This window comes from Dama dama, chromosome 19 (assembly GCF_033118175.1).
Source record: "Dama dama isolate Ldn47 chromosome 19, ASM3311817v1, whole genome shotgun sequence".
Lineage (NCBI taxonomy): Eukaryota > Metazoa > Chordata > Mammalia > Artiodactyla > Cervidae > Dama > Dama dama.
Genome location: NC_083699.1, coordinates 52,826,943 through 52,852,906, shown reverse-complemented (window position 1 = coordinate 52,852,906; position 25,964 = coordinate 52,826,943). Strand labels below are relative to the sequence as shown.

Sequence of the window (25,964 nt, the reverse complement as noted above, 5' to 3'; positions counted from 1 at the left end):
TTTGTTGAGCCTCAAAAATTATGATTAGAACTCAGAATTTTAATGATTCGAAAATTAGGAAAAACTGGGATGAAGTGAACGATGCCTGTATTTAGTTATATAATGAGTACTCACTTTGTTATTTTAAAAAAAACTAAAATCCCTAGGCTTTCTTGTTAATACTGAATATTAAAGACAACCATTTTTGTATTTATGACATAACATACAAATTATTTATAAGCTAAATAAGTTTACTATGTAAAATGCATGTAAGAGAAATGCCATTTATTTTTATGAGACTTGATTGAATAAAATTACTACAGCATACTCATCATTCATCTATCACCTCTTACTTTCTAATTAATTTATTTTTTTAATATCTCCTTTCTAATTTGATTACCTAAACTTGCTGCAATTTCTTCATCTTGGCTGTTCTAGATTCTGGTATGATATCACTTCCTTTCACTTTAGACTATTTTTCTCTCTTCCTTCTGCCTGCTGCTGATGCTGGTGTTCTGGCATGTTCCAAAGACAACTTTTGCATGCGTGGCCTGTCTAACTTTTATCCTGATTTAACGAAACGGATCCGTACTTCCTATCAGAGTAAGTTCTATAAAGGTTAGGCAAATAGCTTTTTTAAGTCATAATGCTTGAGTTAAATCCATACACTTGTGCTCAGTAATGTGTTTGTTAAAACACATTCAGCATGCATGCAAATTTTTGTTTTGTTATGGAAATGCAACCTGATAATTTTAATAAATATTATGTAAACACTTCAAATAGTTATTGCCAAATACCTATTTACCCATATTCATTGTTTCAGTGTTTCTTTCAAATCATGCATACCATGTATTGTTAGTCCAAGAAACATTGTCTTTTGTTTTGAGGAGGAAGAGCCGTGGTGTCCTTTTAAATAATAAACCTGATAATCTAGTATCAATAATAATTGAATGGTTATTTTGGAAACTTTGTACCTTTGGTCATTTTATAAAATTATTGTAACCAGGGCCACGATATTTGCTTTTTCCAACGTGATTAGATTTCTTAGAGGTAGCCAAATATTTCCAATTTCTGATGCTTTTCATTTGAATAGAATATGCAGATAAACACTTCTATGTTTATTTTAGGAGCCAAACACTGAAATTGGGAAATTAAGATTGTAAATAAAAGTCAGTAATAGTAACTTTTACTGTGGTAGCAAATGCAAATCTGAAAATGGTGGAGTCAGAGATTCTTAAAAATGGTGCAGAAAGAATGAAGAGTGAGAGTATGATTAGAGATGCAGACAATATTAGTGATGTTATGGGTGAATATTTATTGGTATGAGAAGATGTGTATAATATGTTAATCTATGCTATGTTTGAGAAAGTTTGCTTAACAATATATATAAGATAATATCATGTTTGTATAAAATATACACATATGGATACACACACATTTGTTGCTCTTATTCTGCATTTCTTCAGACCTCACCTCACCAGCTTGTAGATATTTAATAAAATTACATCACTTATAAAAATCTAAAACTTTGTGTTCCATTAACTAAAGGATGTCAGTCCCATAGAAATCCTTAAACATTTCTGGGGCCCAGAGGTGACTTATTTCTGCTCCTAACTATTCCCTAGATTTTACTGGAACACAGACAAACTCATTCATTTACATATTGTCTATGGTTGCTTCCAAGTTACAATGGCAGAGTTGAGTAGTTATAACAGAAACCATATGGCCCATGAGACTAAATATTTACTGTCTTACTCCTCACATGAAAAATTTGCTGACCTCTCCGCTATACTATTCATTACCCATCCCCTGCCACCTAAAAGGGTCCAGCCAAAACTTTTCCTGAAAACAGTCTCTAAGAAGTTTAACATACATACTCAAACTTCAGAATCCTAATCTAGCCTTCTCATGGTGGAATTCCCCCACTGTGTGTGTGTATATGTGAATGTATCCATCTATACAGAGGGAAGAAGTTTCTGGAACATGAGATTGTAAATTTTATCAATTTCTTTTAATGTATTTTATGGTATTTCTATAATAAACAGCTTTTATAGTAAAAGAAATTGGATACTGAGGATAAGAAACAGGCAGTTAGTTAAACTATATGAAGTCTACAATATCAACCATGATATAAAGCTTAAATGTCATTTGCCTTAATTATTTCAATAATCTGATGTTGCCTTCAGAATTAAAAAAAAAAAAGATTTTAAACATTCCTTCAGGATACTCTAAAATATAATTCCTATCTACATCTTCAAATGAATTTTCTACTACCTATAAAAACACTCCTTTTAAGTCAGTGTGTGGCTTTTACTACACTTATAAGTGAAACTCTCGGGAAGATTTCACTCCCTATAGTAAACCTTTCCTGCTACCATCAGAGTGCTTTACACCAATTCCTTAATTTAAAATGTCTACAGTGCCCATAGTGTACAGACTTGGACACAATAGAGTCTGAACCACTTAATTGGTATTTAGATTTGTTTGTATTTTTATGCACACGCTCTACCTTTTTAAGTAGAGCACAAAGAGAACCTGAAGACCATATGTAAATTTCTCATTAGCCTCTTACTCTTAGCACAACTATGAGCTCAGTAAGTCAATGATGATGGTAGTGGGATAGAGCCTGACAGGTGATGCTTTTCACTCACATGAACAACGGGAGACTTTTCAAATTTGATAAATGAGAGTAGACGTGGCTTCTGTAGTTACTGGATTCATTGGAACTTATAAAAGAAATCATAGTTTCTGCTAAACAAAGAATTAAAGTGTCAAGACATAAGAAAAATAAAATCCTTAGAAGGCCATAAAGAGATGCCGCATGTCTTCCATGAAACTATGATTTGTGAATGAAATGAAATGTTTTGGAAAAAGCAGGAGACATAGGGTCAGAAGGTTTGTATCAAGTTCTTCCTTTCTCCTTACTGACTAGACATTACATTTATATCTTAAGCAAATCATTTAACTACTCTGAGTTTCTTTTTTCTCATAAAGTAAAATTATAATCCTTACTTACCCTTTAGAGACTTTTGGAACTTTTCAAGATTAGTGTTTATAATAGCACTTCTATAAATATTAGACATTATTTTTCTATAATTATCATCATTGAAGATGAAACCCACACCACAGATTACATGACTTTTGCAGAATACAACCAATTTATGGAAGATTTAGGGCTAACATTCAGTCAGCTGCCTCATCACCTAGTGCTCTTTTTACTTGTGATAATGACAAATTTTGCTAGTTGAAAATTGCTAATATACCATTTGAACCAAAGGAGGTTTAAAAAGTATGCTCGGGTAGAACATTGTTAGAAAATGTGCTTAGGCATCAATTTCTAGTTATGCAATAAAGGAATCCGTTGGAAAGTTTCAATCCTATGTATAGATATTTTCTTTCTTTCATTGCATAGTTTTTTCAGAGTATGGAGAGTCATAACAGATCCTGGATACACAAATCAGAGCATAAAGAAAAATTGGAGAAAAGGGGGGAAGATAATAGAAGAGAATTAGAAAAGAGAGTCAAATATTTTTTAAAAAATGATTGGAGAAAGTCAAGAAAGGAGGAAGAGTAAAACAAAGAATAAGAGGAATGTCTCAAGGAACAAATAAATGGGAAAAGTCCATTCATTTAAAGAATATTTATTAAGCATCATCTGTGTCAAATATTTTTTTCATAGTAGATATTTAATGAATGAAATAATTATGGTCTCTTCCCTCAATTTATAAGAGAAAACTACAAAGAAATTTCTAGCTATAAATTATAGTTGAAAAAAGATAACAGTGCTATAAAAGAAATAAAATGAGACATGGAAAAGTTGGACTGATTTTTGAATATGTTGTCAGTGAAGGCCTATCTGAGGAGGAAACATTTAGGTGAATCCTTACAAGAAGGAATAAGACAAAACTTGCAACTTGCCAGTTCTGAACAAGATAGAATAACAGGGACAAGGTTTAACATCCTTCTCCAAACACACAAACAAATAGCTGTAATGAATGAAACTGTGGTTTTTAAGACATGGAACATCAGGCAATGAAAGCCAGTAATTTCTGGCAGATGAGAAACAAAAGAAGTGAACTCTATAACTGTACCTGTTTACTGCCCTGAGAGAGTTTCTAGATTGCAGCAAAGGGAGGAGGAGGAAACCCAAGAGGAAACCAGCTCTCTATGTTGAGAAGATGGGGATGAGAAACCAGGGAAACCAAAGCAGCTTCAGTGCATAAAGAGAGGATCCCAGAGATCTACAGTTCCCTCCTTGAACAAAGTACCAGTCAATACATACATATGCTGTAGCTATCCAAGGACACGTAAAGAACCATCTGAAAGGATTAAAGGAAATGGTACCCAACATTCAAACAGTGGAAATAGTATGTATTTTTTACCACCAGGCAGACTAGAAAAATATCAATGTAATTCATATCCACTTCTAATTAACATTATACTGGGAATTCTAGCCAGTATAGTCAGGCAAGAAAAATAAAAGTTATTCAGAATGGAATATAAATTAAATCATCTTTTTTCATAGACAACATGATAATCTATGAAGAAAATCTAATAAAGTCTACAAAAAAGCTACTAGAACTAATAAGTGAATTTAACAAAGTACAGGATGTAAGTACAAAAAAATCAATTTTATTTTTGTCAACCTGTAACACTTAGTCATAAACAACAGATGTGAAGGATTCATGCATTGAAAACCAGAAAACATTTCTGAAAGAAGTTAAAGACCTAAAAAAAAATGAAGAATTACATGTATCAATATTATTAAGATAGCGGTTCTCTCCCAATTCATCTATAGTTCAGTATAGTCCCAATAAATATCCTGCAGACTTTTTAATAGAAATTGACAAACTGATTCTAAAGCCCATACAGAAATGCAAAGGATTTAGAGTAGCCAAAGAATATTATTCTTTAAAAAGAATAATCTTGGAGAACCAACACCACCTAATCAAGACTTTTTTAAAAATTAGTGTTACAGCAGGGGAAGGAGAGAGTGGGATGGATTGCAAAAGTAGCATTGATATATGCAACATGATATATATGTATACACTACCATGTGTGAAATAAATAGCTTGTGGGAAGTTGCTATATAACACAGGGAGCTCAGCCCAATGCTTTTGATGACCTAGAGGGGTGGGATGGGGTGTGGGGTGGGAGGGAGGTTCAAGAGAGAGAGGATATAGGTATACATATGGCTGATTCATGTTGTTGTATGGCAGAAACCAACACAACCATGTAAGGCAATTATCCTCCAATAAAAAATAAATTTAAAAATAAAATTAGTATTATTGAGTCAGGTTGGTATTGATCCAAAGACAAATATGTCAGTGGAACTCAACAGAGCCCTCACAAATACACCTAGACATATACAGAAAGCTGATCTTTTTACAGAGGTGCAAAGGCAGTTACATAGACGAGATCGGGCGCGTTCAGGGTGATATGGCCGTAGATAGGCAGTTACATAGAGAAAGAAAAATCTTTTCTATTAATTGTATTTAAACAACTGAATATCCTTTCATTAAAAAAATTATTTTGATTCATACTTTGTACTGAATTTTAATGATTAATTTCCAGTGGTTAATAAACTTTGATATAAAACCTAAAACCATAAATCTAGGGAAAAAGGAGAAAATTTTGTGACCTTAGGCCAAAATGTTTTAGAGAATACACCAATGACATGCACCATAAAGGAACAAACACACAGATAAGTCAGATTTCTTCAAAAGTAAAAATTTTTGCCCTTTAAAAGACACTTTTGAGAATGAAAAGTTAAATCATATACTAGGAGAAAATATTTGCAAAGTGTATATCTGATGGTGTCTCAGACAGTAAAGCATCTTGCTTATGACGTGGGAGACCTGGGTTCGATCCCTGGGTCGGGAAGATACGCTGGAGAAGGAAATGGCAACCCACTCCAGTACTCTTGCCTGGAAAATCCCATGGACGGAGGAGCCTGGAAGGCTACAGTCCATGGGGTCGCAAAGAGTCGGACACGACTGAGCGACTTCACTTTGACTATCTGATTACGGACTTGTATCTAGAATTTATTTTTTACTTTCTCAAAACTCAATAATAAGCAAGCAAGCAACCCAATAAAAATGTAAGTCAAAGATTTGAATAAATAATTCACAAATTAAAATAGTGATTAAAAAATAAGCATATAAAAGATTTTGAACATTTATTGTTAAGAAAATCAAAACTACAATAAGATAATAATACATTATAGTGGCTAAAATTAAAAAGAATGATCATACCAAGAACTGGCAAGAATGCAAAGGAAATAGAAAACTACTGGTGTGAATGTACAATGGTATAAAACCATTTGGCAGGTTCTTAAAGATTTAAACATATGCTTAATATGACCTAGCCAGTTTATATACATGTAGTTATCATATTTACCCTCAATAAATGAAATCATGTATCCATACAAAGACATTCACAGCAACCAGAAGATTCAAACATCTTTAGTAGTCAAAAACTGAAATATCTAAACTCTCCATCAAAAGTTCAATGAATAGGCAAACCTCATATATATGTTCAATAGTACACTATGCAGCAGTAAAAAGTCATGCCCTCATTGATATGTGCTATACGATGGATGAACCTCAAAATAATTACATTGAGTAAGAGAAAACAGATAAAAAAGGGCATATTGTATGATTCCATTTATATAAAAAATCCTAGGAAATGAAAACTGATGCAGAATGACAGAAAGCAGATCCACAGTTGCCTGGGGATAGAGAAGGGGCTGAAGGGAGGGTTATAAAAGGACACAAAGAAATTCTTCGACATGATGGATACATTTATTATCTTGATTGTCAAGATTTATCAAATTAAATACTTTGTAAATAGGCCGATTAAACCTCAAAGAGTTATTTTTTTCAAAAAAAAGAGCTGGTCACATGAAAGGCAAGAGCAGTATGTTCCAGGCAGTGTGGCGAGCTTGTAAGAAGGTTCTAAAGTGGTTAAGGACTTTATCTTCTAGAAATAGAAAGAAGGTCAAGGAGTCTGGGGATGTAGTGATTGACAGGAAAAGTGGGTTAAGATTTTGATGTCTAGATGAACAAGGACAAGATCATATAAATTTCTGAAGCAGTTATAAGAAATTCAGTTTTATTCTGAGCAAGGAAATGATAGGCTTTGACTTATATCTTAAAAATATTATGCACACTGCTGAATGAAAAAAAAAAAAAAAAAAACCTGTGAGGGGAAAAAAGAATGAAAGCAAATACTAGTTGGAGGGCCAATATTATACTCCAGGCAAGAAATGAAGGCAAAGGGTGTTGCAGTATTGGAGGAAAACAGACAGGTGCAAGAATCATTAACACTTACAGAGCTACTAACTGTCATTTAATTTGGGATATCAGAAAGTACAAAAAGAGATTATTTCCCAAATCTGGGCTTGAGCCAACGGCTGTATCATGATATTATTTACAAAGATAAAGAGGCTAGGGTTAGTGCATGGCATGGTGGTAGGGACTAAAGAGTTCAGTTTTAGACTTGCTAAACTTTGATATATCTGTTATGAAGTGAAGATGACAAGTGGACAGGTAAACAAATCAAATTTACATACATATACAAATTTAGTAGGTAATGGTAGTTATGGAGGGAGTAGAAGAAGGGAAGTGAGGGTTTGTGAACAGAGACAACAGGAATTACATTGAATTTCCAAAGGAAGAAGAGTAGCTGGCAGAGAAGACTTGCCAGAGAGAAGAGAAGAAATGAGACTATTGAAGAAGCCATGATAAAGGGGGATGTTTTACAACAACCCAAAACCTATGGGACACTGTAAAAGCAGTGCTAAGGGGAAGGTTCATAGCATTACAGGCTTACCTCAAGAAACAAGAAAAAAGTCAAATAAATAACCTAACTCTACACATAAAGCAACTAGAGAAGGACAAAATGAAGAACCCCAGGGTTAGCAGAAGGAAAGATATCTTAAAAATTAGGGCAGAAATAAATGCAAAAGAAACTAAGAGACCATAGCAAAAATCAACAAAGCTAAAAGCTGGTTTTTTGAAAAAATAAACAAAATTGACAAACCATTACCAAGAATCATTAAGAAACAAAGAGAGAAGAACCAAATTAGCAAAATTAGAAATGAAAATGGAGAGATCACAACAGACAACACTGAAATACATAGGATCATAAGAGACTACTACCAGCAGCTCTATGCCAATAAAATGGACAACTTGGATGAAATGGACAAATTCTTAGAAAAGTATAACTTTCCAAAACTGAACCAGGAAGAAATAGAAGATCTTAACAGACCCATCACAAGCAAGGAAATTGAAACTGTAATCAAAAATCTTCCAGCAAACAAAAGCCCAGGACCAGATGGCTTCACAGCTGAATTCTACCAAAAATTTAGAGAAGAGCTAACATCTATCTTACTCAAACTCTTCCAGAAAATTGCAGAAGAAGGTAAACTTCCAAACTCATTCTAGGAGGCCACCATAACCCTAATTCCAAAACCAGACAAAGATGCCACAAAAAAAAAAAGAAAACTACAGGCCAATATCACTGATGAACATAGATGCAAAATTCCTTAACAAAATTCTAGCAAACAGAATCCAACAACATATTGAAAAAGATCATACACCATGACCAAGTGGGCTTTATCCCAGGAATGCAAGGATTCTTTAATATCCACAAATAAATCAGTGTAATACACCACATTAACAAATTGAAAGATAAAAACCATATGATTATCTCAATAGATGCAGAGAAAGCCTTTGACAAAATTCAACACTCATTTATGATTAAAACTCTCCAAAAAGCAGGAATAGAAGGAACATACCTCAACATAATAAAAGCTATATATGACAAACCCACAGCAAGCATCACCCTCAATGGTGAAAAATTGAAAGCATTTCCCCTGAAATCAGGAACAAGACAAGGGTGCCCACTCTCACCACTACTATTCAGCATAGTGTTGGAAGTTTTGGCCACAGCAATCAGAGCAGAAAAAGAACTAAAAGGAATCCAGATAGGAAAAGAAGAAGTGAAACTCTCACTGTTTGCAGATGACATGATCCTCTACATAGAAAACCCTAAAGACTCTTCCAGAAAATTACTAGAGCTAATCAATGAATATAGTAAAGTTGCAGGATATAAAATTAACACACAGAAATCCCTTGCATTCCTATATACTAACAATGAAAAAACAGAAAGAGAAATTAAGGAAACAATACCATTCACCATTGCAACAAAAAGAATAAAATACTTAGGAGTATATCTACCTAAAGAAACAAAAGACCTATACATAGAAAACTATAAAACACTGATGAAAGAAATCAAAGAGGACACAAACAGATGGAGAAACATACCATGTTCATGGATTGGAAGAATCAACATTGTCAAAATGGCTATTCTACCCAAAGCAATCTATAGATTCAATGCAATCCCTATCAAGCTACCAATGGTATTTTTCACAGAACTAGAACAAATAATTTCACAATGTGTATGGAAATACAAAAAACCTCGAATAGCCAAAGTAATCTTGAGAAAGAAGAATGGAACTGGAGGAGTCAACCTGCCTGACTTCAGACTATACTACAAAGCCACAGTCATCAAGACAGTATGGTACTGGCACAAAGACAGAAATATAGATCAATGGAACAAAATAGAAAGCCCAGAGATAAATCCACGAACCTATGGACACCTTATCTTTGACAAAGGAGGCAAGGATATACAATGGAAAAAAGACAACCTCTTTCACAAGTGGTGCTGGGAAAACTGGTCAACCACTTGTGAAATAATGAAACTAGAACACTTTCTAACACCATACACAAAAATAAACTCAAAATGGATTAAAGATCTAAATGTAAGACCAGAAACTATAAAACTCCTAGAGGAGAACATAGGCAAAACATTCTCCGACATAAATCACAGCAGGATCCTCTATGACCCACTTCCCAGAATATTGGAAATAAAAGCAAAACTAAACAAATGGGACCTAATGAAACTTAAAAGCTTTTGCACTACAAAGGAAACTATAAGCAAGGTGAAAAGACAGCCCTCAGATTGGGAGAAAATAATAGCAAATGAAGAAACAGACAAAGGATTAATCTCAAAAATATACAAGCAACTCCTGCAGCTCAATTCCAGAAAAATAAATGACCCAATCAAAAAATGGGTCAAAGAACTAAACAGACATTTCTCCAAAGAAGACATACAGATGGCTAACAAACACATGAAAAGATGCTCAACATCACTCATTATTAGAGAAATGCAAATCAAAACCACAATGAGGTACCATTACACGCCAGTCAGGATGGCTGCTATCCAAAAGTCTACAAGCAATAAATGCTGGAGAGGGTGTGGAGAAAAGGGAACCCTCTTACACTGTTGGTGGGAATGCAAACTAGTACAGCCACTATGGAAAACAGTGTGGAGACTTCTTAAAAAACTGGAAATAGAACTGCCATATGACCCAGCAATCCCACTTCTGGGCATACACACTGAGGAAACCAGATCTGAAAGAGACACGTGCACCCCAATGTTCATCGCAGCACTGTTTATAATAGCCAGGACATGGAAGCAACCTAGATGCCCATCAGCAGATGAATGGATAAGGAAGCTGTGGTACATATACACCATGCAATGTTACTCAGCCGTTAAAAAGAATTCATTTGAATCAGTCCTAATGAGATGGATGAAACTGGAGCCCACTATACAGAGTGAAGTAAGCCAGAAAGATAAAGAACATTACAGCATACTAACACATATATATGGAATTTAGAAAGACAGTAATGATAACCCTATATGCAAAACAGAAAAAGAGACACAGAAATACAGAACAGACTTTTGAACTCTGTGGGAGAAGGTGAGGGTGGGATGTTTCGAAAGATCAGCATGTATATTATCTATGGTGAAACAGATCACCAGCCCAGGTGGGATGCATGAGACAAGTGCTCAGGCCTGGTACACTGGGAAGAGCCAGGGGAATCGGGTGGAGAGGGAGGTGGGAGGGGGGATCGGGATGGGGAATGCGTGTAACTCTATGGCTGATTCATATCAATATATGACAAAACCCACTGAAATCTTGTGAAGTAATTAGCCTCCAACTAATAAAAAATTTAAAAAAAAGTAAGATAAAAAAAAAAGTCAGTAATCAATTTACTTAAAAAACTGAAAAAAAAATAAAATTAAATAAAATTAAAAAATACAGGGGGATGTTTTAAGAAGTGGTCAGCCACATCAAATGCTATAGTAGGGTTAAGTTCAGAAAAGTGATTAGTGGGTGTTGTGCTGTGAAGTTTATTAGTGACCCTTTACAAAGTAGTTTTGGAAAAGTATTGGGGTAGAAACCACAATTATTTTAGACTAAAGACTAATTATTTTGGACTAAGTTCTAGTAGAAAAGCATTCAATATTTTAATATTATTTCATAATTATTATGTTAGTAAGTTTTTCAGAGATGGGTTTTATTCAATTTAGGATATATTTTTCTATTCCTCATTTTCTGAGGAATTTTATCATAAATAAGTACTAAATTATGAGTTTTTTGCATGTATTGAGGTAATTACATATTTTCTCCTCTGTTACGTTAATTGGATGTTTTGCATTGATTTTCAAATATTAAACATATTCTTGGTATAAATGCACCTCAGTTATATTTCATCTTTGTCAGATAGCTGTCTTCCATTTGCTAATATATTTATCATTTTTGCATCTGTGTTCATAAGTGAGACTGGTCTGTACTTTCCCTTAAGTTACTGTTTTTGTCAGATTTTCAACATTTTGCTGGCCTCATAACCTATTGGGAAGAATTCTCTTTTTTTCTAGCCCTCAAATTCTTTCCATAAAATATGGGTTATTTATTTCTTAAATATTTGATTGAATTAGTCAGTGAGGCCTGCAGTTTTCTTTGCTGTGAATATTTAAGTTTGAATAGAAAAAAATGTAAAAAAAATGAGTCTATTTATATTTTCCAATGTGTTTGTCGCTTTTTGTCACTTTTTATAATTTTTTCCTTTCAAGAAATCTCTTAATTTCATCTACATTTGGTTATTTATGCTTTTTCTTCTTTCTTGATCAGTCTCACTAGGGTTTTATAGATCTTAGTAATTTTTTTTTTGAAGAATTATCTTGTGGGATTGTTGATCTACTCTATCTTTTGCCCTCTTTTTCACTGATTTAATTTCTTTCCTTTGTTTACTTTGGGTTACACTATTCTTTTTCAGTATTTTAACTAAGAAGATTTTTTTAGATTATTGATTAGAGATCATTCTTTTTTCTAATTTAAGCTTCTAGTGTTCTAAACTTTCCATTAGGTACTACTTTAGTAATATCTCAGTATCACAAATTTTGGTATTTTGTGTTTATACTTTCACTAAGTTAAAAAATAATTTTTAAAATTCCCTTATGATTTCTTCAAGACACGAGGTATTCTTAATTTTCAAATATTTGGAGATTTTAAGACATATTTCTGCTATTGATTTCTAATTTAATTTCTTTTATGATTAGAGAACACACTGTGCTTGATGTTAATTCATTATTGTTTCATGACAGTCCATATTTGTGAATGTTCCATGTTGCAAAAAAAGGTGTATTTTCATTAATACGATGCAGGTGTCTATGTCAGGTCAATTTGGTTAAGAGAGTTGCTTAAGTTTTTTACAGGCTTATAAATTTTTATCCTTTGTCAGACTGCTCAAGTGAAGTGCTAATCATTCAGATTCTAGAAAGTATTGAGCTGAGCTGTGGCTGGCCTACAGTTTTGATTAGATTCCGTCCCTTCAAAATCTTTGCTCCTCAATCCAACCCTCAAACTTCCCTATTCACTTTTTTAACGGGCTGATTTCTAATGTTCTCAGTATTTGTGCAGAAAGAGAGTTAAGATGCAGTTTCAGATAGTTTAATTCAGCTTGGGTCAGATTCTTTAATAACCCCTGAATGCAAGCACTTTGAGACTGCATGAATTTTCTACTTTTACCCAGTAGATGCCAGTAGAGCACTCCTTCCCCAAGTTGTAACAACCAAAAATGTTTCCAGACATTGCCAGATGTCCTCTGGGGGACAAAATCATACTGAGTTGAGAACCACTGCTCTAAATTATATTACTGTTTTATTTGTTTGACTTACACAAGATGACTGTTAAACTCTAGAAAACTCACATCTATTACTAAGTAATATCTCTCTTATTTTTTATTCTTTGTTTATTTTTTAGAATTCAAAGATGGAACCTTATATTTTACCTACTAATTACAGATCAGTGTGCTTTTCAATACAAAGTTTGGAGTAAGAAAACACTCTGTAAAACTGATTTCAAAAAGAAAGGAAACCTATTAAAATACAGAACTGAAAAACAGAGATGCAAAAATCACTTGTTTAATTTCTCAACCAAATCATACATTTTGTAATTTGTCCCTCTGATTCTGTAGCTTTTTCCTTTTATGTACCTCTCTATACAATAGAGAAAGCTTCCTCTTGTATACTAATTTTTGTACATATGCTCTCACTTTTCTAAGGGATTTTGCTTCTTCTTCTTCCCTCTGTCCCTTATCATCAATTTTTCTTTCTCTGTGGATCATTCAATAGTCACGTCAACTTAAAAATATGCTTTTTATCTAAAATGAAAAATATCTTCCTCTTAACACTTTCTTCCTATGCAAGTACTGACCTGTTTTTGGCACCCCTTCATAACCAAACATCTTGAAAGAGTTATTTACATGTGCTGTTCCCTCAAGGGAGTGATGTCCACTCTCATTATTTTTGTTCAACATTGTGCTTGATTTAAATAGGGGCAAAAAGCAAGCTAAAAAGTAATTTGTATAAAGATCAGAAGGAAAACACTAAAACTCTTTATTTGCCAGCAGTATGTATATATGTAGGAAACCCAAAAGAATAAACAAAAAAGCTACAAAAACAATTATGAATTTTGCAACATCAAAGAATACAAGTCAGTATAGAAAAATCAACTATATCCCAATATAATAGCAGTAAACAATTGAGAAATACTATTTTTTTTTTTGAGAAATATTCTTAAAACTACCCTATATAGGATAGATTTTTCAGATACCAACCTGAGAAGCACCAGGGATGAATTCTACAGAGAGAAAGCATAACTGGTAAAACCTGTTTTTAAAAAACCAATCACTTAGTCTCTGGTAATTGTCCTAAGAGGACGCAGAAAATGAAAAAGCATTGATTCAAGAAACTATATTGAAACTTGGTTTAAAAAGTGAGAGTTTGTAGACCCGAGGCACAACTTGCACTCTTCCTCTCCTGCCTTCAAGTTGCCAGCATTTCCTGCTCTAACTCCAAGTTGTAAAGTCCAGATACCTGCTAAGTGTGGTCAAGAGGTCAGAGGCTTCCTTCCCCTGCCAGTCCCAAACTAATAGGACAGAAGTTCCAGTCCAGGTATGGCAAGTCAAAAATGCTGAGGTTCTGACTGTCCTCACACCAGTACGCTCATAAGGCAGACGTTTCATGCCAAAAAAGGAGTCAAACAGAAAATCAGAGGTTACCACCTCTACCCCAGTCTAATGACTTAAAGGTTTTGCTCAGAGGATGAGATAGTCTGTAAGAACTGTGAATTCTGACGCTCTCTCCAAACGAACTAGCTTAATTTAAAACAATTTGAGAAATTCAAGCATTAAAAAATGCCCTCAAAACTGATGAAGTATTTGAGAGAAATAAAATAAGAGGTAGGCAGTTCCTCTTAAGTAAGAGTAACCAGCTAGAACATAGTCAGCTGGTTCACTGGAGAGAACCTAAAAAAGAGATAGCTAAGACGACTTCTCCTGAGGTTTGAATAAACCTCAAAGAATGGTTTCAAATATGACCCCGTCCAAATTTAATGTTGGAATAATATATGGGCCAGGGTGTTCTCTAAAATAGCAGAGTAATCACTTGGCTCTAATTGTGATACCTAATAGCTAGAAGTGATATCAACAAAGGCAGACAGCCTTCCAGAGAGACCAGGGAAAGCATCAAAGAGAGCCCTGCTAAAAAAAACCCCGCTGTCTCAGAGTGACTATGTACATTGAAGGCTGCACCTTCTGAGGACAACAAAAGCCTTCACAAGGTAAGGAAAGTAAATTTCACTAAAATAGTCTAGCCATATTACTAAACAAATAAGCAAATAACAATAAAAACCAGAAATGGGGGAGTGAAATCAGTAATCAGCATCTAGAATTGCTATATTGCCTAAAATGTACAGCTAACAAAATATTAGGAGACTTGCAAAGAAATAGGAAAGTATAACCTATTCACAGGAAAAAGCAAGGCAACAGACATTGCCTCTGAGAGGGCCCAGATGTTGAAGTTAACAAAGACCTCACAGCAACTTTTAAAAAAATGTTTAAAGAACTAAAGAAGTAAGGAAAACTATGATGATAATTAATGCCCCATCAAAGAGATAATACCAACAAGACATGGAAGTTACATAACATAGCAAATGGATATTAGACCATACATAATAATTAACTCAAAATGGATAAAAGACTTAAATGTAAGATCTGAAACCATAAAACTCCCACAAGAAAACATAAGTGGTAAACTCTGTGGCATGGGTATTGGCAGTGATTTTTTTTTTTTTTATTTGACCCCAAAACCAAAGAAAATGCAATAAAAAATAAACAAGTGGGATTACATCAAAAAGAGGAAATGCCTATTCTTTTGAAATTCTTCTCAAAAAATTACAGAGGAAGGAACACTCCCAACCTCTTTTAATGAGGCCACTATCACCCTGGTACCAAAACCAGACTAAGATACCACCAAAAAAGAATTTTAGACGCCAATAACACTGATGAACACAGGTGCCAAAATCCTCCACAAAATACTAGCAAACTGAATCCAACAATATGTTAAAAGAATCATACACCATGATCCAGTGGGGTTTATCACAGGGATGCAAGGCTGTTTCAGTATCCAAAAATAAATCAGTGTGATATACCATATTAACAAATTGAAGAATAAAAACCATATGATCATCTCAATAGATGCAGAAAAGGCTTTTGAAAAAATTCAATACCTGTTTAAGATAAAAACTCTCCAGAAAATGGGGATAGAAGGAACATACCTCAACACAATAAAGGCCATCACTGACCTGCAGATAATGTCATACTCAGTGGTGAAAAGCTGAAAGCATTCCCTCTAAGATCAGGAATCAGGCAAGAATGTCCACTGTCATTTTTATTCAGCATAGTTTTATAAGTCCTAGCAACAGCAATCAGAGAAAAAAATAAAAGGAATCCAAATTGGAAAAAAGAAGTAAAACTGTCACTGTTTGCAGATGACTTGATACTATACATATAAAAATCATAAAGATGCTACCAGAAAACTACTAGATCTCATAAATGAATGTGGTAAATAAATTTGATTGCAAGATACAAAATTAATACACAGAAATCACTTGCATATAGTTACAATGAGACATCAGAAAGAGTAATTAAGGAAACAATCCCATTTACCATCACATCAAAAAAGAATCAAATAACTAGGAATAAATTTACCTAAGGAAGCAAAAGACTTGTACTCTGAAAACTGTATGATGCTAATGAAAGTAAAGACAACACAAATGTTCTTTGATTGGAAGAATAAATACTGTCAAAATGATTATACTACAGATTCAGTGCAATCTCTATCAAATTACTAATGAATTTTTTTTAAGAACTAGAACAAAAAAAGTTTACAGTTTGTGTGGAAACACAAAAGACCATGGATAGCCAAAGGAATTTTAGGTAAGACAAATGGAGTTGGAAGAATCAGGCTTCCTGACTTCAGACCATAGTAAAATCTTCGGTAATCAAAGCAGTATGGTACAGGCACAAAACCAAAAATACAGATTAATGGAACAGAACAGAAAGACAAGAGATAAACCATATACCCCTGGTCACTAATCTATGACAAAGGAAGCAAGAATATACAATGGAGAAAATGTCGTTTCTTCAGTAAGTGCTGCTGGGAAAACTGGAGAGCTACATGTAAATGAATAAAATTAGAACACTCCCTAACACCATATGGGCTTTCCTGGTGGGTTCAGTGATAAAGAATTCACCTGCCAATGAAGGAGACATGGGTCAGGAAGATCCCCTGAAGGAGGAAATGGCAACCCACTTCACTATTCTTGCCTGGCTAATCCCATGGATGGAGGAGCCTGGCAGGCTACAATCCACGGGGTTGCAAAAGAGTTGGGACATGATTTAGTGACTAAACAACAATACCACACACAAAAACTCAAAATGGATTAAAGACCTAAATGTAAGGCTGATACTATAAAACTCTTTCAGGAAAACATAGGACGAACACTCCTTGACATAAATCACAGCAAGATCTTTTTCAGTTCACCTCTTAGAATACTGAAAATAAAAACAAAAATAAACAAATGGGACCTAATTAATCTTAAAAGCTTTTGCACAGCAAACTATAAATGAAACAAAAAGACAACTCTCAGAATGGGAGAATATATCTGCAAACAAAGCAACCAACAAGGATTTATCTTCAAAGTATACAAACAGCCCATAAATCTCAATATTAAAAACAAAACAATCAAAAAGTGGGCAGGGGGCTTCCCTGGTGGTCCAGTGGTTAAGAATCCACCTGCCAATGCAGCAGACATGGGTTCAGTCCCTGGTCAGGGAATGTCTCACATGCCATGAGGCAACTAAGTCTATGGGCCACAACTTCTGAGCCCAGATGCCACAACTACTGAAGGCTATGTGCCCGAGAGACCATGCTCCTTAGCAAGAGAAGCCACCATGATCAGAAGCCTGCATACTGTAATGATGAGTAGACCGCACTCGCCACAATTAGAGAAGGCCCTCATGCAGCAACGAAGACCGAGTACAAGCAAAAAGCAATTAAATAAATAATTTTTTTTAAAAATATAAAAATTGGCAAAAGATCTAAATAGACGTTTCTCCAGAGAAGACACACAGATGACTAAAAAGCACATGAAACAATGCTCAGCATCACTAATTATCAGAGAAATGTAAATCAAAACTACAATGAGGTATTACCTTAACGTTAGTCAGAATGGCCATCATCAAATATCTACAAACAACAAATGCTGAAGAGGGTGTGGAGAAAAAGAATCATCCTACACTGTTGATGGGAATGCATACTAATACAGCTACTACAGAGAACAGTATGAAAGTTCCTTCAAAAACTAAAAATAGAATTATTATATGATCTAGCAATCCCACTTCTGGGCATATATCCTGGAAAACCATTATTAGAAAAGATAAAGATACATGCACCCCAGTGTTCACAGCAGCACTGTTTACAATAGCCAAGACATGAAAGCAACGTGCAATGTAAATGTCCATCGACAGATAAATAGATAAATAGATAAAGATTGTTGTTGTTTATGTGCTACATATAAACAGTGGAATGTTACTCAGTCATAAAGTGAAGTGAAAGTTGCTCAATTGTGTCTGACTGTTTGCAATCCCATGGACTATACATGGAATTCTCCAGGCCAGAATACTGGAGTGGGTAGCCTTTCCCTTCTCCAGGAGATCTTCCCAACCCAGGGATCGAACTCAGGTCTCCCGCATTGCAGGTGGATTCTTTACCAGCTGAGCCATAAGGGAAGCCCTTAACTCAACCATAAAGAAGAACAAAATAATGCCATTGCAGCAACATGGATGGACCTAGAGATCATCATACTAAGTGAAGTAAGTCAGAAAAAAATAAATAACATATTACTCATATGTGGAATCAATAATAAATGTTATATAAATGAACTTATTTACAAAGCAGAAACAGACTTATAGATATTAAAAACAAATTTATGGTTACCAAAGGGGAAATGAGTGTACATGGGAGAGGGTGAGATAAGTCAGGACCTTGAAATTAGCATACACATACCACAATATACAAAATAGATAACCTAGAAGGATTTACTGTATAGCACAGGCAACTCTATTAAATATTCTGTGATAACCTGTATGAGAAAAGAATCTGAAAAAAGAATTAATATGTGGATGTACAAACAAATCATTTTGCTATGTAACTAATCACTTTGCTGTGAAACTAACACAAAATTTAAAATCAACTATACTTAAATAAATTTTAAAAAAGAAAAGGTGCATCATTAGGGAAATGCAAATTAAAACTACAATGAGAAATTACCTTGGACCTCTTAGAGTGTCTATTATAAAAAATACAGGAAATAACAAATGTTGACAAGGACATGGATAAAAGGGAACTTTTGCACTGTTGGTGGGAAAGAAATTGGTTCGAGCACTGTGATAAATAGTATGGAAGTTTATCAAAAAATTAGAAATGGAACTACTATATGATCTAGCAATTCCACTTCTGAGTATGTATCCAAAGAAAATGAAAACACTGAAAAAGATACATGCACCCTCATGTTTACTGCAGCATTATTTACAATAGCTAAGATACAGAAACAAGTGATCATCGATGATAAATGGATAAAGAAATATACAATGGAATATTAATTCAGCCATAAAAAAGGAAATCTTGCCTTTGTGAAAACATGAGTGGCTCTTGAGGCCAATGTGCTAAGTGAATTATGTCAAACAGAGAAAGACAAATACTGTATGTTACATATATGTGGAATCTAAAAACAAACAAAAACTGCAAAAAAAAATAAGCTCATATATACAGAGAACATATCAGAGGAGTGAGCAAGAGGAGGTGAAATAGGTGTAGGGTTCTGGAGAAAGAACCAAATGGAAATTCTAGTGTTGCAAATTATAATAAATAAAGAGAATAATTCAGTAGAGGAACTCAATAGTAGATTGAACTAGCAGAAATAAGGATCAGCAAATTGGAAGGTAGGTTGATAGAAATTATGCATTCTTAACAGAGAAAAATGCAGAAAATTAACAAACTTTAGAGAAGTATAGGGCACTTAAATGCACCAATATGTCCATAATAAAGTAGTAGAATAAGGGAAGAGAGAAAAATAACCTGAAAACTTCCAGAATTTGAAGAAGTCCAGGTAGGATAAAAGCAAAGATGCCACACTGATACACATCATAGTAAAAATGCTGGAAAACTAGAAAATGTTGAAAATAACAGAAAAATGACTTACCACGTATGACGCAAAAAATAGGACAGACACAGGGGAAGCCAGAAGACTTTAGGGTGACATTTTCAAAGTGCTAAAAGGAAAAAAAAAATCAAACAAGATTCTTATCACCAGCAAAAACCACATTCAAAAATGTAGGTTAAATAAAGATATTCCCAGAAAGGCTTATGGCTGAAATATTTACTTATAATTCCACTAATGCTATTAGTTATATTATTTGTATTTTGCCTGCTTTACATGATTATTGCTTATTTTATTATACAAAAAAAAAAAAAAAAAAGGTATTCCCAGATAAACAAAAACAGAATTTTCTTCTAGCAAAGCCATCCTTAAAGAATTACTGAGGGAGATCTTCAGGCTGAAAGAAAGTGACTCAAATGGTAATTTTAATCTAGACAAAGAAACAACACTGTTATGGTAGTTATAAACTAATAGAGTAAATGTGTATTTCTTCTCTGAACTGATTTAAAAAGCAATTTCTGAAACAATATGCATAAAATTGTATTGGTAGGCCAATAATATATAGAAATGTAATATGATTCCCAATAACACAAAGAAGGTGGTGGAAGCAAAGCTGTATTGATATCTGAGTAAGTAGATGACGGCTCGACCAGAACAAATGAAGAAAGCCAGAATGGTAAATCAGAAGGTTAATATATAAACTTATAAATATATGTTTGTTCTCTTTCTTGACTTTTGTAAAAAATAAAATTATATAAAGCAATAATTATAGCAATATGTTGTTGGGGTTTGCAATAAATATGGATATAATATGTATACCAGCAATAGCATATAAAAGAGAAAGGAGAAATGGTGCTACAAGAATAACGTTTCTATATCTACTGGAATTTATTATACATCAGAAGTAGATTCTTATAAGATGTATATGTTAAATCTCAGAATAACCATTAACAGCTCCAAAAATATAAGGTAAAATTTATCATTTTACTATTTAAATAATATTTAAATATTTACTTAAGTACAAGCAAAGCAATAAGGAAGAATTAGAAGAATAGAAATACATGAGTTACGCAGGAAACCTAAAATGACACATGTAACCCTGTATCAGTAATAACATTTAATGTGGCTAGATAATTTAAAACAAACAACAATCAAAAGACAGATTGTTGGGCTGAATTTTTTTTTCACTTATTTTTATTAGTTGGAGGCTAATTACTTTACAATATTGTAGTGGTTTTTTGTCATACATTGACATGAATCAGCCATGGATTTACATGTATTCCCCATCCCGATACCTCTCCCACCTCCCTCTCTACCCGATCCCTCTGGGTCTTCCCAGTGCACCAGGCCCGAGCACTTGTCTCATGCATCCAACCTGAGCTGGTGATCTGTTTCACCATAGATAATATACATGTTTCGATGCTGTTCTCTCGAAACATCCCACCCTCACCTTCTCCCACAGAGTCCAAAAATCTGTTCTGTACATCTGTGTCTCTTTTTCTGTTTTGCATATAGGGTTATCATTACCATCTTTCTAAATTCCATATATGTGTGTTAGTATACTGTAATGGTCTTTATCTTTCTGGCTTACTTCACTCTGTATAATGGGCTCCAGTTTCATCCATCTCATTAGAACTGATTCAAATGTATTGTTTTTAATGGCTGAGTGATATTCCATGGTGTATATGTACCACAGCTTCCTTATCCATTTGTCTGCTGATGGGAATCTAGGTTGCTTCCATGTCCTGGCTATTTTAAACAGTGCTGTGATGAACACTGGGGTGCACGTGTCTCTTTCAGATCTGGTTTCCTCGGTGTGTATGCCCAGCAGTGGGATTGCTGGGTCATATGGCAGTTCTAGTTCCAGTTTTTTAAGAAATGTCCACACTGTTCTCCATAGTGGCTGTACTAGTTTGCATTCCCACCAACAGTTTAAGAGGGTTCCCTTTTCTCCACACCCTCTCCAGCATTTATTGCTTGTAGACTTTTGGATAGCAGCCATCCTGACTGGCGTGTAATGGTACCTCATTGTGGTTTTGATTTGCATTTCTCTGATAATGAGTGATGTTGAGCATCTTTTCATGTGTTTGTTAGCCATCTGTATGTCTTCTTTGGAGAAATGTCTGTTTAATTCTTTGGCCCATTTTTTGATTGGGTCATTTATTTTTCTGGAATTGAGCTGCAGGAGTTGCTTGTATATTTTTGAGATTAATCCTTTGTCTGTTGCTTCGTTTGCTATTATTTCTCCCAATCTGAGGGCTGTCTTTTCACCTTGCTTATAGTTTCCTTTGTTGTGCAAAAGCTTTTAAGTTTCATTAGGTCCCATTTGTTTAGTTTTGCTTTTATTTCCAATATTCTGGGAGGTGGGTCATAGAGGATCTTGCTTTTTATGTCGGAGTGTTTTGCCTATGTTCTCCTCTAGGAGTTTTATAGTTTCTGGTCTTACATTTAGATCTTTAATCCATTTTGCGTTTATTTTTGTGTATGGTGTTAGAAAGTGTTCTAGTTTCATTCTTTTACAAGTGGTTGACCAGTTTTCCCAGCACCACTTGTGAAAGAGGTTGTCTTTTTTCCATTGTATATCCTTGCCTCCTTTGTCAAAGATAAGGTGTCCATAGGTACGTGAATTTATCTCTGGGCTTTCTATTCTGTTCCATTGATCTATATTTCTGTCTTTGTGCCAGTACCATACTGTCTTGATGACTGTGGCTTTGTAGTATAGTCTGCAGTCAGGCAGATTCCTGACTCCTCCAGTTCCATTCTTCTTTCTCAAGATTACTTTGGCTATTCAAGGTTTTTTGTATTTCCATACAAATTGTGAAATTATTTGTTCTAGTTCTGTGAAAAATACCATTGGTAGCTTGATAGGGATTGCATTGAATCTATAGATTGCTTTGGGTAGTATAGTCATTTTGACAATATTGATTCTTCCAATCCATGAATACGGTATGTTTCTCCATCTGTTTGTGTCCTCTTTGATTTCTTTCATCAGTGCTTTATAGTTTTCTATGTATAGGTCTTTTGTTTCTTTAGGTAGATACACTCCTAAGTATTTTATTCTTTTTGTTGCAATGGTGAATGGCATTGTTTCCTTAATTTCTCTTTCTGTTTTCTCATTGTTAGTGTATAGGAATGCAAGGGATTTCTGTGTGTTAATTTTATATCCTGCAACTTTACTATATTCATTGATTAGCTCTAGTAATTTTCTGGGTAGAGTATTTATGGCTGAATTTTTAAATCAAGATCCAATGCCATGCTGTCTGAAGGTGACACCAAAAGACACAAATGGGAAAAGTAAAAGGAAAGAGAAATATCACAGAAACAGCAAACATGAAAAAAAAAAAAAAAAAAACTGGAATAGCTCTACTAATATCAGACAAAAAGATTTTGAATAAAAATTTCTATTAAAGAGGGACATTTAAATTGATAAAATGGGCAGTATATCAAGAAGAGGTAACAAACCTAACAACTAGCTTCCCTGATAGCTCAGTTGGTAAACAATCTGCCTGCAATGCAGGAGATGCCAGTTCTATTCCTGGGCTGGGAAGATCCCCTGGAGAAGGGATAGGCTACCCACTCCAGTATTTGTGGGCTTCCCTTGTGGCTCAGCTGTTAAAGAATCTGCCTGCAATGCAGGAAATTCAGTCCCTGGGTTCAGTCCCTGAGTTGGGAAGATCCCCTGAAGAAGGGAAAGGCTACTCACTCCAGTATTCTGGCCTGGAGAATTCCATGGACTATACAGTCCATGGGGTCAACAAAGAGTCAGACACAACTGAGCGACTTTCACTTCACTTCACTTCACATACCTAACAACAGAGTTACAAAGTATTTGAAGCATTATCTGACAGACTCAAAGGGAGAAACAGACATTGCAACAATTACTGGATATTTTAATACTCTACTTTTAAATATAATACAAGAACTAGACAGAAGGTCAAAACTAAATAGAAGACTTGAAAAATGCCATGTGTAAGACCTCTGTACTCAAATCTACAGAAGGAAATGTTTAAACATTATTTAAATAGAGGTACCATGTTTATGGGCTGGAAAACTCAATATTTTTAAGATGCTTATTCTACCAAATTTATCTATAAATTTATCAGAATTTATTAATAATTTAGCATATCTCAGTTGGTAAAGAGTCTGCCTGCAATGCAGGAGACCCAGGTTCTATTCCTGGGTTGGGAAGATCCCCTGGAGAAGGAGATGGCAACCCACTCCAGTATTCTTGCCTGGAGAATCCCATGCTCAGAGGAGCCTGGCAAGCTACAGTCTATGAGGTCTCAAGAGTTGGACTCGACTGAGTGACTAAGCACAACAACAACACATATCTTTTTATAGAAATTGACAAACCAATTCTAAAAATGTATGTTAGAAGTTCAAAGAATCTAGAATAACTAAAACACGTTTTGAAAAGAACAGAGTTGGAAGATTTCACTTCCTGATTACAAGATGTTCTGTAAACCTACATTAATTAGATATTTTGGTAGTCAAAAAAAAAAAAAAAAAGATGAATAGACCAATGATTGTAGAAGAGAAAATCAAGAAACTGACCCACACATATGTGGTCAATTTGTTTTTGACTCAGGCACTAATACAAATCAATTAGGAAAGGAAAATCTTTTTAACAAATAATGATGGAACACCTGGGCAAATAGGGGGAAAAATGGACCTTAATCCCTATCTCACACTATAATCAGAATTAACTTGAGATGAACTATAGTCCTGAAAATGAAAGTTTCTTGAGAAAACAAAGAATGATATCTTCATTACCATGGGATAGGCAATGATTACTTATACGGGAATCAAAAAAATTCAAAATAAAAGAAAAAATAAATTGTCCTTAAGGTAAATTAATCTTTTGCTCATCAGAAGACATTTTATTGTCTTAAAGAAAATGGAACAATAAGTCACAAATGGAAGAAAATACAATTGCTTCTGATGAAAGACTCTTAAGCAAAATATATAAAGAATTCTGTTGAAGCTTTGGCACTACTCATTTCTGTAACCTTAAGTAAATAAACTTTCCAAACTTACAATTTCTTTTTTATAAACATAATGGCTGGGCTTAAGTGTCATAGTGGACATTTCTAAAGTGCTATGATTTTTTTTAATCTACAGCTGGTTTATTGGTATAAATTACATAAAGAAGAGGATGGTAGGAAAGGAATATGAATAAAGATCATTTCAGTAATTGACAATAGCTTCTAAGTACCCCTGAGTATGGGGATTTACATTAAAGTAGAAACTATTTACAAAGAAAAAAAATGTGAAATTCTCCGACTAGGATAGGAAAATGATAAGGATATTTTATAAATGCCATAGGAATGTAGACTGGCAGATAGTGCGAATTACAAAATGTTTGTTAATCCATTGTGCCTGTCCTTGGTGTTTTTCAGGAAAGTGACATTAAATAAAGGAATATTAGAAATGAGGAAAATAGAGTGCTTATTATAAGAAGGAATTTGATACCATTGAACACATCATTTAGTATTTACTTAACTTTTATAAATAAGTATAATATTTAAAATTTGTAACATCTCCTTAAAGGTCTTTTAAAAAGCCAGTAACCATTTCCCTTGGAAATGGGAGATTTGATTAGATCTTTTTTTAAAAGAAGTTCTAATTCATGTTGTTCTTGGTTTATTTTCAGAAGAAACTAGGTCATTTACTAAAATATTATTTTATATAAAAAATAAGAAAAGGGATTTTGTATTTTTCCACCATTATATTCAATTACCCTAAATACGTCAGTTATTGTTTCTCCTGTATCGTTAAAATTTTTCAAAATAATTGTCATAACGTGAGCATAGAAAAGTTCTCACAGGGGAAAAACAAAGCCTTATTTTAAAACTTACAGGAATTAATAATTATCTATGAAACATTAGAAAATCTCTCATTTTTTTTTCATTTCATTTTCAGGCTTAACTGAGTTGAATGACAGTCCAGTTCCCCAGGAACTTGAGCGCTGCAAGTCTCCTACTTCAGGTAAACATGAATGGTAATTTTC

At 34.1% G+C, this 25,964-nt stretch overlaps 1 protein-coding gene across 1 annotated transcript in view; it reads left to right on the top strand.

The window, feature by feature from the left end:
* Positions 1–25,964, top strand: part of STXBP5L (syntaxin binding protein 5L) — a 355,378-nt gene that overhangs the window by 251,751 nt on the left and 77,663 nt on the right. The window contains exons 20-21 of the mRNA XM_061167943.1: positions 511–582; positions 25,877–25,942. Coding sequence (XP_061023926.1) covers positions 511–582; positions 25,877–25,942 — 138 coding nt within the window. The remainder of the gene's footprint in view (positions 1–510; positions 583–25,876; positions 25,943–25,964) is intronic.